The sequence below is a fragment of the Callionymus lyra genome, chromosome 11 (assembly GCF_982586985.1).
Source record: "Callionymus lyra chromosome 11, fCalLyr1.hap1.1, whole genome shotgun sequence".
Lineage (NCBI taxonomy): Eukaryota > Metazoa > Chordata > Actinopteri > Syngnathiformes > Callionymidae > Callionymus > Callionymus lyra.
Window position 1 is genome coordinate 25,198,326 of NC_141828.1, and position 16,075 is coordinate 25,214,400.

The 16,075-nt window shown below is 40.0% G+C and overlaps 2 protein-coding genes across 3 annotated transcripts; one reads left to right on the plus strand and one right to left on the minus strand.

The window, feature by feature from the left end:
- The first annotated feature begins 2,748 nt into the window (after positions 1-2,748).
- On the plus strand, positions 2,749-5,887 carry znf488 (zinc finger protein 488). Of its 2 annotated transcripts, none has more exons than XM_087803366.1 (4): positions 2,749-3,093; positions 3,412-3,631; positions 4,495-4,726; positions 4,810-5,887. In XM_087803366.1, exons 1-4 carry the CDS (start codon positions 2,939-2,941, stop codon positions 5,778-5,780), a joined length of 1,578 nt encoding a protein of 525 aa, XP_087659492.1. In that variant the 5' UTR covers positions 2,749-2,938; the 3' UTR covers positions 5,781-5,887. The 2 variants fall into 2 exon arrangements, with proteins under 2 accessions (XP_087659492.1, XP_087659493.1); XM_087803367.1 differs by having other exon boundaries at positions 3,078-3,138.
- Positions 5,888-10,031: 4,144 nt separating this feature from the next.
- gdf10a (growth differentiation factor 10a) lies at positions 10,032-15,865 on the minus strand. The gene is made up of 3 exons (XM_087803119.1): positions 15,535-15,865; positions 11,766-12,787; positions 10,032-11,700 (listed from the first exon to the last, which is right to left on the minus strand). Exons 1-3 carry the CDS (start codon positions 15,716-15,718, stop codon positions 11,509-11,511), a joined length of 1,398 nt encoding a protein of 465 aa, XP_087659245.1. The 5' UTR covers positions 15,719-15,865; the 3' UTR covers positions 10,032-11,508.
- Between the last annotated feature and the right edge of the window lie 210 nt (positions 15,866-16,075).

A 16,075-nucleotide genomic window follows, 5' to 3' on the forward strand; every position in this document is an offset into this window, starting at 1 on the left:
CCGAGAGAAGGAAAAAAACAAGAGACAGGATGGAGAGAAGGAGCGACACCCGAGGAGAGACACAAAACTCCACTTTCCCCCTTTTTTGATTCATTACTAGTTCAACTTCAAATATGACTATATGGATTTAGTTTTGGTCATTTTGTGTTTATAAAACAACAGATATAAATTAACATAAAATCAGCTTTAAAGTGCTTCTACATAAGATAATGAAATAAAAAATAATTTAAGCCTATTTAGCTTGATTTTATTAGATTTGCTTTTTAATTTGCGTTTGTTAGAGGTCAACTGATGCGTTGATTTAAGTCTCTATTGTAGTATAAGACTCTATTTTACTCATCAGTTTATGTCTGTTTGTACTAAACTCTCTTTTCATTGAAATATATACATTAGAAAATGATTTTAAGCCCCGCCCACTGAAAACACTGTTTTTCTGGAGATTAAATCTTGTTTACCATAACCACACTCACTCTGCTGCGATTGGTCAAGTTTCGAGGTTTGTCACTGCGCATTATCAATCCCATACGTTTACAGCTCAAAGGGACTTGTTGTATAAACAAAGCGGATGTGATTTCAGCTGGCTGGAGGAGGAGTGAAGCCATTATTACGTCATAATGGACTCTAGTGACCTCTCGTTCGCTATATTTAAGACGGCGAAGAACTTTATAAAGTAATACGTTGAAAACATGGTCATGATGAGATACTTACTGCATCTTGAAAAGGAAGACTTCAACATGCGAGTAAGCAAAACAGTCACTGTATAAAATGTGGCCCCTGAGGAAGTTTATTTTCCCACCACTGCTCTAGAGTATTCATAAAAACAAAGATCACAGGGGAAATAATAAAATAACTTACTTGATTGTATTAGCTTATAATAATGTTGATGAACAGTCGCTAAGTTAGGCAAATTAAAGTTGATTTATCTATTATAGTTATTTCATCGTAAAGTGTCCTTTCATAAAGTCTATTTTCCAGTGTTTATACTACAGGGCTTCAGAATTTGTCACCAAGAGTCAGAAAAAGACAAACAGAAACATTAATGTATTAGTAGAAAAATACTTCCCAAAATAATTTTTAATATCCCAGAACATAAATGTCACAACATCAAAACAAACAAGCAAAGCAAATACTTGTATTTTACAAAATAAATAACAAAGAGTTTCTCATGATCTAAGACACATGTGACCTCAAGCATTCATGAATACTTTTATTTCCAACATGAGACAGTCATCAACTAACAATTACCTGTATTACATTAGAAACATAATTTCCTCAGTTTATTTGGACAAGAGGAACTTGAAAGCATCACTGAATGTTTATTTGAGTGAAAGCTTTGATGTAGAATCATGAATGAAACGCTCATTAGACATTTATATTCAACATATACATCTGACTGCCAGCAGACCACCATGCAGTTTCACTTCAAATAAACAATTACAAATATCTGGGTTTTAAACTTGTTTATACGTCATGTTCAGAGTAACTAACAAGTGAAGGAGAAGAAGAGTGTAGTGCAGGAGGTGATAAAGGTGTGAAGGAGGAGAAGAGTGACGAAGGAGTGCAGTGATAAAAGGGGAAAGGAGAAGAATGAAGAAGGTGAAGTTATGAAGGAGTGAAGAAGGGGAGGAGTTATGGAAGGAGTGCAGCAGAAGTATGATGAAGATTCCTGGAAAAGAAGAGCTATGAAGGAGGGGAGTTAGGGAAGGAGTGCAGGAGAAGTATGATGAAGAGTCCCGGAAAAGAAGAGCGATGAAGGAGAAGAGTTAGGGAAGGAGTGCAGGAGAAGTATGATGAAGAGTCCCGGAAAAGAAGAGCGATGAAGGAGAAGAGTTAGGGAAGGAGTGCAGGAGAAGTATGATGAAGAGTCCCGGAAAAGAAGAGCGATGAAGGAGAAGAGTTAGGGAAGGGGTGAAGGAGAAGTATGATGAAGAGTCCTGGAAAAATAGAGTGATGAAGGAGAAGAGTTAGGGAAGGAGTGCAGGAGAAGTATGATGAAGAGTCGCAGAAAAGAAGAGTGATAATAGAGCAAAGAAGGACAAAAGTTATGAAAGAGAAGAAAAAGGAAAGTTGTGATGGAGGAGAAGGGTGATGAAGGAGTGAAGAAAGAGGAAAGTTGTGAAGGAGGAGAAGAGTAATGAAGGAGTGAAGAAGGGGAAAGTTGTGAAGGAGGAGAAGGGTGACGAAGGAGTGAAGAAAAAGGGAAGTTATAAAGGAGGAGAAGGGTGTGATTGAGTGAAAGAGGAGAAAAGTGAAAGCGAAGTGTGGTGAAGGAGAAGAATGATGGAGTGAAGGAGGATGAAGAGCGATGAAGGAGAGAGTAGAGGAGGAGAAGAGCGATGAAGGAGAGAGTGGAGGAGGAGAAGAGCGATGAAGGAGAGAAGAAAGAGGAAAGTTGTGAAGGAGGAGAAGAGTAATGAAGGAGTGAAGAAAGAGGAAAGTTGTGAAGGAGAAGGGTGACGAAGGAGTGAAGAAAAAGGGAAGTTATAAAGGAGGAGAAGGGTGTGATTGAGTGAAAGTGGAGAAAAGTGAAAGAGAAGTGTGGTGAAGGAGAAGAATGATGGAGTGAAGGAGGACGAAGAGCGATGAAGGAGAGAGTGGAGGAGGAGAAGAGCGATGAAGGAGAGAGTGGAGGAGGAGAAGAGTGAAAGAGAGGGGTGGTGAAGGAGAAGAATGATGGAGTGAAGGAGGACGAAGTGCATGACGAGAGTGGAGGAGGAGAAGAGCGATGAAAGAGAGAGTGGAGGAGGAGAAGAGCGATGAAGGAGAGAGTGGAGGAGGAGAAGAGCGATGAAGGAGAGAGTGGAGGAGGAGGATAGTGATGAAGGAGGAGAACAGTGAAAGCGGGAGGTGAGGGAGGAGAGTGATCTTGAAGAGGGTGATGATGATAATCAGCCTCATTATTGGTCAGAAAGCGACTCTATTGGTCGCTTGACTGCGCATGTGTCGAGATGAATGTGCGTCGCTTCAGTGGCTGAGAGGAGATAAAGTGAGAAACACACACTCACACACACTCACACTCACTCACACACAAGGACAACTGAGGAGCGACAGAATTATCGCTGGAGAAGAAGAAGCAGAACTGATGTCCAGCAGGTGAGAGAAGCGGATCCACGCAAAGATGCTTTTACAAGAGTTCAGGTGTGGATTAAAGACGTCACTCTTGATTTGAAGTCTTTTTCTCGGAGAAATGGCGTCAATATTTTAGTATGCTCGTGGGGGGAGACAGTTGGTTGAGCAGATATGGAGACAAAAGGAGAAACTGAGAGAGAAAACAAAAAAAAAGGACGTTAAAAGTCTCTGGTCGCATCGTGTCGTTTGTTCACAACGTTCGGAGTAGATGTTCTGTTCGGTACTTTTCCTGTTCGATCCATTTGAAGAGCTGAGATGATTCTGGATTCTTTCATCTCCCAGTCTAGCGATGGATCACGCCTTCCTGCCTCGGTCCATTTGGACCGCTGACAGCAAATCCCCGCAGCCTCCCGTGGACGTGTTCACGAGCGTGGTGGTGACGCGCAGCATCCCCGCGGGCGCGTGCTTCGGTCCGTGTCTTCTCCAGCACACCTTCTACGACACCATCGCCTTCATCGCGCAGAAGTCGACCGACAGAAGGATGAAGTCTTACGTGTTCAGGGTGAGTTCCTGGTGTCCTGGTAGATGATCGTGTTATTACCAGTCGACGAGTGACGCTATATTCCTAATATAAATACATTACAATAAGGTGATCAATGCTGAATCCCAACGACAAAGTATTATTTTATTTCAAGATGTTTATTAATAATAATGACATGAACCGTGTATATATTTATTGATTAAATATCTAATTGGAAATGATCGTTTTTCTAATTATTATAATTAAATACGATTATATTTATATTAAACACCCCGTCCTCATAGTACCGCAGTGTTTTTTTTTTACATTTAGAAATTACAAACACAAGACAGCATGTTTACATCTCATATATACAGTATATATGTATAAATGTCCCTAAACACAACATTTCACATAAATAATATTTAAAAAGCAAACATAATAAAAAGCACAAAAAAAAAACACATTATGAAAAACTCTAAGCATATCAAATTCAATAAAAATGTTCTAAATGTTTATTTTTCTATATTAAAACGTTTCTGATAAAAAAAAAAAATAGTATAGTGAAAATAATAACAATAGAAATATTCTATCCAAAGCTCATCTGTGTAAAAATAATAAGCAAAAGATTGTGAAAATTTAAATAAATTGTGTAATAAATATTATAATAATCGTGATGATTATTCAATTGTCTTATTTCTATATTTTCTTTTAAGTTTAGTTAAAAAACATATCAGGTCGTTGTTGTCCCAAAAACCATGTTGAAATACATTAAACAAAAAACGTTTACAAAAATGAAAATTTAGATTCAATGTTTGAGAATTTAAAAGTGATTAGTTAACATAAATGTACCAGAAAGATGAGCTTAAACTACATTTTTATTAATTCATGATTTCCTGACACAGGTGGACCCTGAGGCGATGCGTAATTCAGCGCTGGTTCTGTCGTGGCTGCGGTTAGTCCAGGCGGCGCGTAATGTTGAGGAGCAGAACACAGAGGCCTTTCTGAAAGCGGGTCAGCTGTACGTCCGGACCACCCGAGACATCCAGGAGGAAGAAGAGCTGCTGGTGTGGTACGACCAGGAACTCTCGCACCTGCTGGGCTTTACTGACGTCACCAGCAGAAGCTGCGGAGAAGGTGGGTTTCCTCTGGGTACTCAGGTTTCCTCAAACCGGTTGATTGAGAACTGAATTTACTGATTGTTTGTTTACTTCCTGCAGATTTTAAATGCGGTCGATGCAACCAGACGTTCAAGAACAAGTTCCCTTTCCTGACCCACTGCCGGTTCCTCTGCAGCCACACCTGGGGTCGTGACCTGTACGAGCGCAAACAGGCCGAGACCAAAAGAGATCATCGAGTGACAGATTTTCACAACATCGCCCGAGATTTGGAACGTAAAACCGCCGACGTGGAGTCGCCGCCACAGAAGAGGAAGTACGAGGAGACCGGTCCACTTTTGAAGACCTGCAAGAACGTTCTGCTGGAGAAGACCAACACTTCCTACGGGGACAACATCACGCAGCAGGTCAGAGGTCAGGACAGCGGAGCGGACCTGAAACAGAGAGGAGACAAGATGGATCAATCGGGATGTAAAAGTGAGGTTCGTGGGAGTAAATCGGACTTTATGCCCGACGGTGGGTCACACCCAGAGCCAGGTGAGAGCTCAGGTGTGCAGGCCAGCGGAACCAGTGCCTTCTCCCTGGTTCTGTCCAGTCAGGGCGGGCAGAAAAGCGCCTTTTGTAAACCAAATAGAAAGACTCTCAGTGTCAGCAGCGCGACGACAGCGCCCTCTAGCCGCAAAGACGAGTTCCCCCCCAGAAGCAGCGTTTCTGGGTACATGGCCAACATCCTGAGCCCGGATTTACACGTGGTTCCGCCCACGGCCTTCCACTACGCGCCGGAGCACTGGCCCAGGACCGCCCCGCCGGTCCAGACCACCTCGGCCCTCACCGTCCTCCCGCCTACCTTCACCTCCTTTGGCGTCTCGGTGCAGAACTGGTGCGCCAAGTGTAACCTCTCCTTCCGCATGACCTCTGACCTCGTGTTCCACATGCGCTCCCACCACAAGAAGGAGTTCGCGGCGGAGTCTCAGGTGAGGAGGAGGAGGGAGGAGAAACTCACCTGTCCCATCTGCCACGAGTACTTCCGGGAGAGACACCACCTGTCCAGACACATGACCTCGCATAACTGAGACAAAAAAAGGACAAAGACTTATTTATTATTTCGCTCATGGTTGAATGTAGAGAGCAGAGTGTCCACCAGAGGGCGAGAGAGACTTGGGTTTGTGCCTTATGGACGTGCAGGACAGCTCACGATTGTCGGAAGAAATCCTCCGTTTATCTGTTGTATGGATTTGGTGTGTATGCACATTTTTAAAGTCCAAAAACAAGCAAATGCGTTGTGTTTTTCTTCAATAATATCCTGGTTTTCCATGATGGGTCGACAGATATTATCATTTAATGATAGATAAGAAATGTTTTTTTTCTCTCTTTCTATGAAACCTTCAACCACCGTTGTCCTCTCCATTTCACAAGCTCTTAAAATGTCCAAAAATAATATGAGAATCATCACACAATATTTTCATCCACAATTCTCATTCATTCTATGATTAAAACCATGATTTTCATACTAAATTATAAAAATGTATTGACGCAAATAATCACATATCGTAAACAATACTTTTATTTTCTTCTATTTTTCAATTATTACAAAAGATGGAATCAACGAGACAAAAATAATCTGCCTTCTTTGTGTAAATTTTTTTTGTATATAGCACGTGGTGTCCAGCCACTGGGTTAGGGCCCAGGGGCGATCCATGGTGTGTTTTCTACCAGGGCATACAGAAAGAAAACATTAATACAATGTATATTCATTGATGATTATTATTGTCTGAAAAGTTTTAATTTTTTTAGAGATGTAACTGAGAATTTCTGGGGCCTAGTTCAACATCCACTTTCTTCTATTGTATCGTATTTCCCGTAAAGTTCTATTATGTGTTTAGAAAATGTCAATTTTACTGCAAAAAAAATCTACTACTGTAAAAGATTAATCTGGCTGTACCAGGATATAAAACACCAATCATTACCTCAAAAGGACGAGGTTATGTACGGTGTCCTAGGAGTGCAAAACAAATGACTTTCTCCTTAAACAATTAAAAAAACCATGAGAGAAAATTATAGTTTCAGTAAACGAAATTCTGAAACAAAATTAAAATAATAATCAAAAACATTTCTTTTGTAATTTTATTTCAGATTATGTAACTTTTTCACTCATTGGCCACCATAGGAATGGGATCAGGGACAATGTTTCTTACACATGAGATCAATTACAAATGACAAAAATCTTTAGCAAAACAAAATAGAAAGAAAACGGTGAAATACATTAATGTGTGTGTTGCCGCCGGAGGTTTCAAAACCTCTCCACTCTGGCGTGAGGATGTCTCACCAGTCATGTTCGTGGTCACAGAAAGAGAAGTTGCCAGTTTGTTATCCTTAATCTGCACACAGCAGAAAGCCCAGTCAGCGGCTCGACATGTTTGTTCAGGCATCAATAGTCGTCTCTGTGGCAGGTAAATGAAGCGAGGAGAGAGAAAGAGAGAGAGAGACTTCTCTTATGAGGAAACTCATTCATTGTTCTGCAGTCTTTTAAGACGTTTAAAACTGGCCGCAGCTTCTTTTTTTAACTCAACATAGTGGCGAGAAGCAACATTTTCCATCATGACCGAGGATGAAGTCGACAGCTGAGTTGTCAAATATCACATAAAAGACGCTTTTCGAGGAACATTTTGACTGGAAGTGCTTAAAAGTAGATGTTTTTATTGAGTATTTTTGTAATAATGATTTTCTCTCTGGGCTGTCAACATGATTTAATACGTGATCAAAAGTGTTTCCTCCTCATGAACACGCGTATTATTCCATCATTTCAGGAAAAAGTTGTTTCAGCCCAGACACAGTCTCCGTTGTCTAATAACAGACGTATTTCTTTCCTTTTATTCACATGGAAACACAAATATTGTCTTTGGTTTCTCGCTCCTTGCTTTTATTTTCGGCTAATTGGCAGATTGGAGCCTGATTTTGGAGGATTGACATCGAGCAGACCGACGGTCCACAGCGTGAAAGGAATCAGTCAGGAGGAGAAGTTGGACGAGTCATCAGAGTGAGGTCATCAACATCTCAGCTGAAGCTAAACTAAACATGTTGTATAATAACTGCAATCACTTCTTGACTGGAGCCGGAGCTGGACTGTCCATTCATCCCTGAGACTGGTAGACTGTTCTTTTCCAGGATTTTATCTCTGAAAATATTCATCTTTATTAAGTAACACTTCATTAAACATTAAACACATTTTCAAATGAATGGGAAATATAATGAATAATGTCCAGATGTGGGTTTGACTCATGATAAAAAAAATTATTTAACTTGTTTTTTCTTTAGAACAAACATAGTTTTTTAGGTTAATTCCTAAAGAATTGAAAAATACCAATTTTAAAATAAATAGACTGGGGTCCTTTTCAGACCCCCCCAGAAACCCCATGACCGGAAGAAAATGAATGGGTGTCACTTAAATTTCCATATGATTACTTTTGTAGTTCTACACTGTTCAAAGTATAAAAAGTTAATGGTGATTAAAGTGGTATTAATTACTCCACATTCAATATATTATATTGTTTAACTTTAGATATTTCATATTTCTTCTTTTCTTTCACACTTATTTCTGAATTATGGTTCTCCTGATATTCCAACACTGTGTGTCTTGCTAATGGACACTTCAACAGTAGAATCTAAACCAAACTCATCCAAACAGTCGATGAATTACAGAACAATAAACGACATTCTAAGCAAAATGCATTATCTGTTCAACTTTTATTTATTTTGGATTTAAACCTTAGCATCTCTGCAGTTGGTAAAAAAACATAAACCACATGTGTCAAACTCAAGGACTGGGGTCCAAATCTGGCCTACCAAGGTCATTTTATGTGGCCCGTCGGATAGTTGATACAGAATCAAAGTACATCATTTTTCATATCAATACTGTGACCTATAAACAGTGATGAAGATTAAATAAGGAACTTAGATTATTGATTTCAACAATTATACAGAGACTAACAATATCAGTAAAACTGAGGATGATGGGAATTTGATACTCCCTGTTAAAGACTGTTTGGAAAGTATAATATCAGTTCACACCACGACCAAAAGTTCTAAAAATGTTTGGCCCCTCGTGTAATTAGGAGGTTGAGAAAATATCAATTTTATTTACCACAATACATCAAAATGCACTGCATTGATTCTTCTTGGCCTTCAAATAATATTTTATATTTAGCAAAATTTGATGTTTTATAAGTGTGGATAAAATAGTTTGATTTTTCTATTGGCCTCTAGATGGCAGCAGCCATTACACCGTCCGCAGGTAAAGACAATGAAATTCCAGAAGATCCCAGCGATGACTAAGGATGAGAGGATACAGTGGACACTAGCAGCTTTTAAAGCTGATGTTTGGACATATGTTTTGGTTTCAAAACAAAACAAATGAGTCATGTGGTCTGTAAATTCTGCAACACCAGAGTCAAGAACACTACAAATATATCCTTGTTCCTACAGTATCACAATATATGGTATCGTTTCCACTTTATCGTAAAACTTATCAAATGAACAGATTGACAATAAACACATCTATGTGTGATGTTGTGCACTTGTTTCATCGGTGAAAATCTTTACTCCAGTCAAATGATCCTGAATATCAAGAGGAGACGACTTAATAGCAGAGGGAGACTTCAGGATTGTCTTCCCACAAGCCCTTACGACACGTCTCTGACGGAAAATTACTGTCCGGCGTTCCGCTAAACCTTCAAAGCAGCCTTGTTGTTGCAAACAGATGTGGAAGCTCCGAGCACAACTTCTGAAGAGGAACCAGAGGATCACGGCTTGATAATCAAAAGGCTGTTTACAAACGCACCTCCTCCTTCCTGCCACAAGAGTGACAAGAATCTGGGTTGAATGTTTGGGATTTCTGTTCCTGCCTCCATCTGCGGAGCGACTCATAACGAGAACATCCTGCTAAAGGAGGGCAGATGCTCGAAGATTTTGAAGTTCAAGTGGCTGACGTCTTAATTGGTGTGTGCAGGCTTCCTCCTTCAACCATTAATCCAGAGCGGCTGCATCAGTGACATTATTTGCTGGACAAAAGACTCCCGAGCCTTTGGTGTGGGCTAATAACAGGTCAAAGGGCTCCAGGGGAATGTCGGTATCTTTGAGTGGATCCTTCCTGCATTTGTGGTGGTTTCAAAGAGCCGCTGCCCTTTTAGCTTTGTTTGGACAAACACAATCTGATGCAAACAAGAACCACGTTTGTTTAAATTACTTTTATTCTTTTATCCTTTTTCATAACTTAAACAATAGACACAATCCTCTAATGAGCCAGAAAAATACATTTCACATTCAAGATACAAAAACCTTCACTTTTTGTAGTAACATAATTTCATCCAGACAATATGCAGCCTGGACACACAACGTAAATACACACAACGTAAATACAGCTGTACAGTGTATAAAAATATGTATTTATCTCTGTTCATGAGGAAGCTGCCGAACATCATCTCATCACCTCAAAGTTTCTCCTGGAGTTGCTAATATCTTCATCACGATCGGCCCTTCATCGTAACTAGCAAAAACAATTCAAAAGCAACTTGTTTTTTTTGCCTAAAAACCATCAAAAAACTTAACTGCAGCCTTAACTTAGAAAAGTTGATATATCACAATGACAACCTCGTGAATTATTTATAGATTTAGTTTGTAGAAGTATTTTCTAAAAATGTCACATTTGACCGAGTTTGTACTTCAATAACTTTCTCTCATCTATTCCTGAAAAAAAATGAGCAAAGAGATTCTTTAAACAAATTATAAAGTTGGGAAATTTTGCCAAAACCTTTTTGGGGACACTGTGGATTTACGTATATAAGTATATATCCGTGTCATCAGAATATTTAATGGTTAAGCATTTCATTTTTTTAAACACTTTAATTAAATATTTTTTATATTGAAAGTAGATTAGTCAAAAGTATTGAAACTCAAAAAATAATCAATACAAAATCATCTGGAACAAAAGTAATACGATTGTTTATTTTATGTATTTATTTTTTGCACTAGCTCTGAAGAAGCTCTGAAACTTGTTGTCATAGTTGTAGTTTCTATTTTAAATGATAAATATTTAATGTGTGTTTCAATTAATTGAGTATTTTCTTTGTTTGACATTTAATTTTTTTTTTAAATTCATAGCCTTTTAAATCTTATTATTTATTTATTTATATTTATTATTGAATTCAATGACTAAAAAAAAAAAAATCAATGAGCAAAAAACTAAATTTTCATTTTTGTTTTTTCAAAATCTTCATTTGAAATGTTGAATTAAACCATTCAATATTCTGATGACTTGGTGTTTTAGAGTCTAATCAGATTTCATGAAACCAAATATAAGGTTTTCTATTCAGTAATATGTTCAACAGATAATGTTCTTGTATCTTCAAATATTTGGGTTTTGTAGGATTAATTTTTCTTCACTTAATATTGTTAAAAACCTTTTAAACTAATTTAGTTCACTAACAACTATCTGGGTGCAAAACTTCTAAACTTCATATATAGTTAGACGTTGAATGTTCCTCACACCACTGGCAGCATTTCCCGCTTGAAGCTTCAAGTGGCGACACGACACTTGAACATTCTGGTCCACCAGGACCTGTGAGGCGACGACTCGCTTCCTCCAGCGGCACCAGAACCCTGGATATGTGTCTCCTCAAGTTTGCTGGAGAAGAACAGAAGACTGGTTCCTCTCAGCGAGAACAAAGTCGGAAGTGTCTGGTCTGGAAAGCTTCTGTTTTGTGTCTCAGGCATGGGTGTTTGGTCCTCTGCCGCAGTCACCAGCTCTTATCTGCAGGAGCAGGACTGCACGGACATGTTGGGGTAGATCTTGAGGACTGGATTTGTGGATTCGTCCTGGTAGAGGACCGGCAGAGGACTCATCTTCTCGGGTACGCAGCAGGGCTCAGGAACGCCGGGAATGATCCCCACGGCTCTGACGATGCTCTGGATGGTGGCGTGGTTTGACGGTCTCGCCACCTGAGAGAACAAATTACATTTCAATGTTTTGAACTCAGCCTACTCGTCCAACTTTGAACCCTCACCTTGGACATCGGGAACCCGCAGGTGCCGGCGCAGTAGTAGGCTTGGAAAGCCTTCGGGGCTATGACCCACTCGCTCCAGCCAATGTCAGCGAAGTCCACTAGGAGGTTCCTCCTGGAGCACCCTTGCTGCTGCGTCTCAGCCCACTGCCGCCTTCTGGCTTTCCGCATAGTTTGTTCATCAAAGTTCAGAACCGGAGATTGTGTCTGCGGGCTTCCTTTGATCTTTTTCCCGTCGTGTCGCCGCTGTGTTGCGCGACCCTCCTTGTGTCGCTTTTCCGTGGAGTTGTCGGGCGGCTGGCGCTCCGAGGTCGGCTTAGCCTCTTTGGAAATCCTTGCACCTTCTTGGATCTGTCTTTTCTTTTCTGGTTTTTCTAGTTTGGGCTTGACCGGCTGGTACCAGGTGCTGTCCAAGAGGTCATCCTTCCTGTGACCTTCAGGCATGAAGTCCACTTCAGGCAGCTCATTGTTCTGGATGGGCTCCGGGAGCAAAGTTGCTTCCCTTCTCACGCGTCCTTTCAAGAGCTCTCCTCCCTCGCTGAGGGGGTCGTACCTCTGAAGACCCGCGCTCACGCTATTGGGCTCGGACAGCGCCACATCATCAGCGTAGAGCAGCAGGTAAGGCGAGTTGAGGGGAGACGACGTTCTCTGGTACTGCCCTACATCGACCTCCACTGACACCAGCACATGACCCTTATCTCGGGCCTGCTTTATGACCTGGGTCACGTCTTTCATCTGCCACGCCCCTCTCCTGTGGGGGTGGAAGGTCACATTGCCTAGTAAAGACCCCACTGACCAGGCGCTGACCTTTGACCTGGACTGGACAGATCGAAAGATGAGGCTGATGTACTGAGAAGGCGGTGTGGCGGATGGTCGACACGACGGCCTCTTGAAGTGTTTACAGAACCAGTTTTTCTGATGAGGACGTCGTTCCACCAGGAAGTGGAATGAAGCAGAGAGGATGACCTCTGAGTCCTGGACTGCAGTCAGGTTGAACCAGAACGCCATCTTCTGGTCAGCTGAGTCTGAGAAGACAAGTCAGTCAAGATGTCAGACACCATGGTATCTGTTGTAACCTTAGCTCCAGCTTCAACTGTTGCAGTGCATTATGGGAACCGTGGTATCAGTGTGATTACTGTGACTTACTTATGTTTACATTTATAAATGCAAAATTAGATTGGATATACAAACACTAGACAACTAGTTAAACAAAACAATAAAAAACACATAATATAAACATTAAAACAAACAATTTAAAAAATATTTCACCACTTAATTAAATACTGCAATGTTTTACACACATTTTTAATGTGCCCAAAATATAGAAAAACAGATTTATTAAATGAAAGGAGCCTTATGAAAAGTCCACAATGTTTTTTACTTCTTCATCTTTTGACTATTTATTTCATTTTAAAAGTTTAAATTGAAAACTAGAAAGGCACTTTGACGGCATATGGTTCAGATAAGAAACTTTTCCACATGAAACACAACAATAAAATTAATAAAATAACAACTTCAATGAGTCAATGATTGCATGGCAAAGACAGGGACTCAAACTCACACTTCTGAGTTTAACACACAGGGTTCAACATTCGATAACTAAATCTCACAAGTTGTCGCAAAAATCACAGATCAGCTGAAAATTGTTGGAAAACACATTAAATGGTTTGATAATAGTTGAAAGGTTGTTTGATTACAGTTGAAAAGTTGTTTTATTACAGTTGAAAAGTTGTTTGATTACAGTTTAAAATTGTTTGATTATAGTTGAAAATTGTTTAATTCTAGTTGAATATTATATGATTACAGTTGGAATTATTTGATTACAGTTGAAAATTATTTGATTATGATTTAAAACGGTTTGATAATATTTGGAAGTTGTTTGATTACAGTTTAATTGGTTTGGTTATAGTTGATAATTATTGTCTTGACTGTGATTGTGACTGATATGTACAAAAGAGTTGGAGTTTATGACAAAAAAACAACAAAAACAAAGTTTAAACTAATATATAACATGAATAAAAAAAACAACTACAGAATGTCATGACTTTCTTAGTTTGTCTATATCTAACCAAGCCTGACAATTTCAAGGGTCATCCTTCCACTCCTTGGTAGAGGTAAATATTGACTCTGTGATTTAATTGCGTTAGTAAAAAAAAGGGGAAACAATATGGGAGGGTGTTTAATGAAACATTAAGACATTAACACCCTCCAGTGCTCGAGGGCACAGCACACAGCTGCAGGTAGGGTTTCAGCAGCAGCCCTGAGGAGGAACTCTGACTCTGAGCTGCATATTCATGACGAACATTTGCTTCAACAGCAGAGTTATTGTCCATTGTACCAGAGTGGAAGTGGCGAGCACTCAGGAGATATACATTACCCTGGATCCCGCCTGCATATGGAAGTGCTTACTTCAGCCTCTCTTAAAGCTTCTACTTAAGCCAGAGTCGGTCGACATCTCCTCACATCCAGACTCAAGCAAGTGTTTGAAAAGATCTGACAGTGTTGTGAGAACTCCTCACATCTCTCCTTGTGTTACAGTAAAAATATACGCCTGTTATGTTCCGCCATCCCAGAGCGTCGCCGGGATATGAACGTGTGAGTTATGTTTGTAAAAACAGCATCAGACAGAGAGCAGTGACCGCCGCTTTAAGCCTCTTGACTCCAGCAACACACGTGTCCTGTCGCCACACTAGCAACCCAGTAGCTTTACTGTCACTGATGACAGACACCCAGTCGCAGGCATTCTTCAGCACAAAGACAGTCATGGTCATTGATCAGGCCAGACGCCGACCATAATTATTTCATGACTGCTGGACAAACATCCTCAAATATGAAGGCGTGTTTGACGATAATCATACCTAGTTTACATCAAATGAAGATCTTTTTTATAGTTACAATCAGTCAATTTACAGAACTTCATGAGTGAGATAACAGAAATAAGAGACAAAAAAGGGATAAATACAAATATCATATAAATAATTAATAAATAAATATAATAAATAAATATATTAATAATCATTAAATGACAGTATAATTCATAAAGAGCATAAGAGAAAGATAAATGATAGTTAAAATAATAATAAAGTGACAATATATTAGACTAACAGCATAACATATAAAAACATTATAATACAATTATGATTAAGTTATAATATAATTTGTGACAGTATAAGAGACAGATGAATGGTCATAAAAAAAAGAATACTTTTAAAAACACTAGAACATAAACAATGTTTCTATGAAGCAGGATCAATCTCTGTTTAATAAAAACATGATACAATTTCTTATTTTTCTTTCAACTTCTCTGTTTGTTTCAACTGCTCCTGACATGATAGCAATTACAAACCTTTTAACAGTTTTAGATTTAGATAATAAATGCCAACATACGTTTTAATTCAAGTTTCTTTGAATGAAGTTCAACCTGTTAGACATCATCGTTGTAATAAACATGTTAAAATACTACCTTTAACTAACTCAATGTTTGTTTAGTTTTTGCTTTTCGAAAGTTTAAACTTTTGACTTTCGAACTGTATTTAATGGAATCTAGAATGTGGTGATAAAACAGTTGAAGAGTATCAACAAAATCACATTTTAATGGTAGAAGCTGCATTTCACAAAGTGAGTTATGAATGAATCCAAACTACTGGGACATGTGCAACAAACGTGGATATTCGGTCGTTTCCGTCACCACTCGGTTCTCTCCGGAGACTCTACGGGCTCATTTAAAAATCGGCAGAAAAAGTTTTTTTTTAGATTCGGAACGAAGACTCACCTGGAGTGGCTCTGATCCCTCTGACGGTATTCCCTTCTCTGAGACGGTTCTCCGGGATGCAAGACGCGTAGATTCTGGACATGTGTTGCGAGACCATGTCCTGGTCCAGGTCACCTGAAAAACTGCCCGACGTGGTCCAGACCCCGAGAAATAGGTGGACCAGGAGGAAGTGCGAGGAAAACATGGTCGGGTGTGGAGTAGAGCCAGAATAAAGGGTCCCGATCCTGCCAGATGAAGGTCCCGTGGATGCTGGACTTCTGTACACTCGCGTGTAAAGGACTGCCGTGGGCTGGAGTGGGTTCCAGTGGAGCTGTGGAGGGGCTGACGTATCCTGCTGTCGGCCAACGAGGATTTAGCAGGTCTGAGCCAGGAGTGGAGGTCAGGGTTCCAGCCGCCCCTCCTCTCCGTGATGCGGTGATGATGTGGTCCTGAAGGCCCGGGTCCGTCCGGAGGGGTTTCCTGCTGATGCTGCGATCCGCCCCCGGACCACTTAACCCGGGATAGGTGGTTTAACCCCTTAAACGTTACAAGAATTCATGAC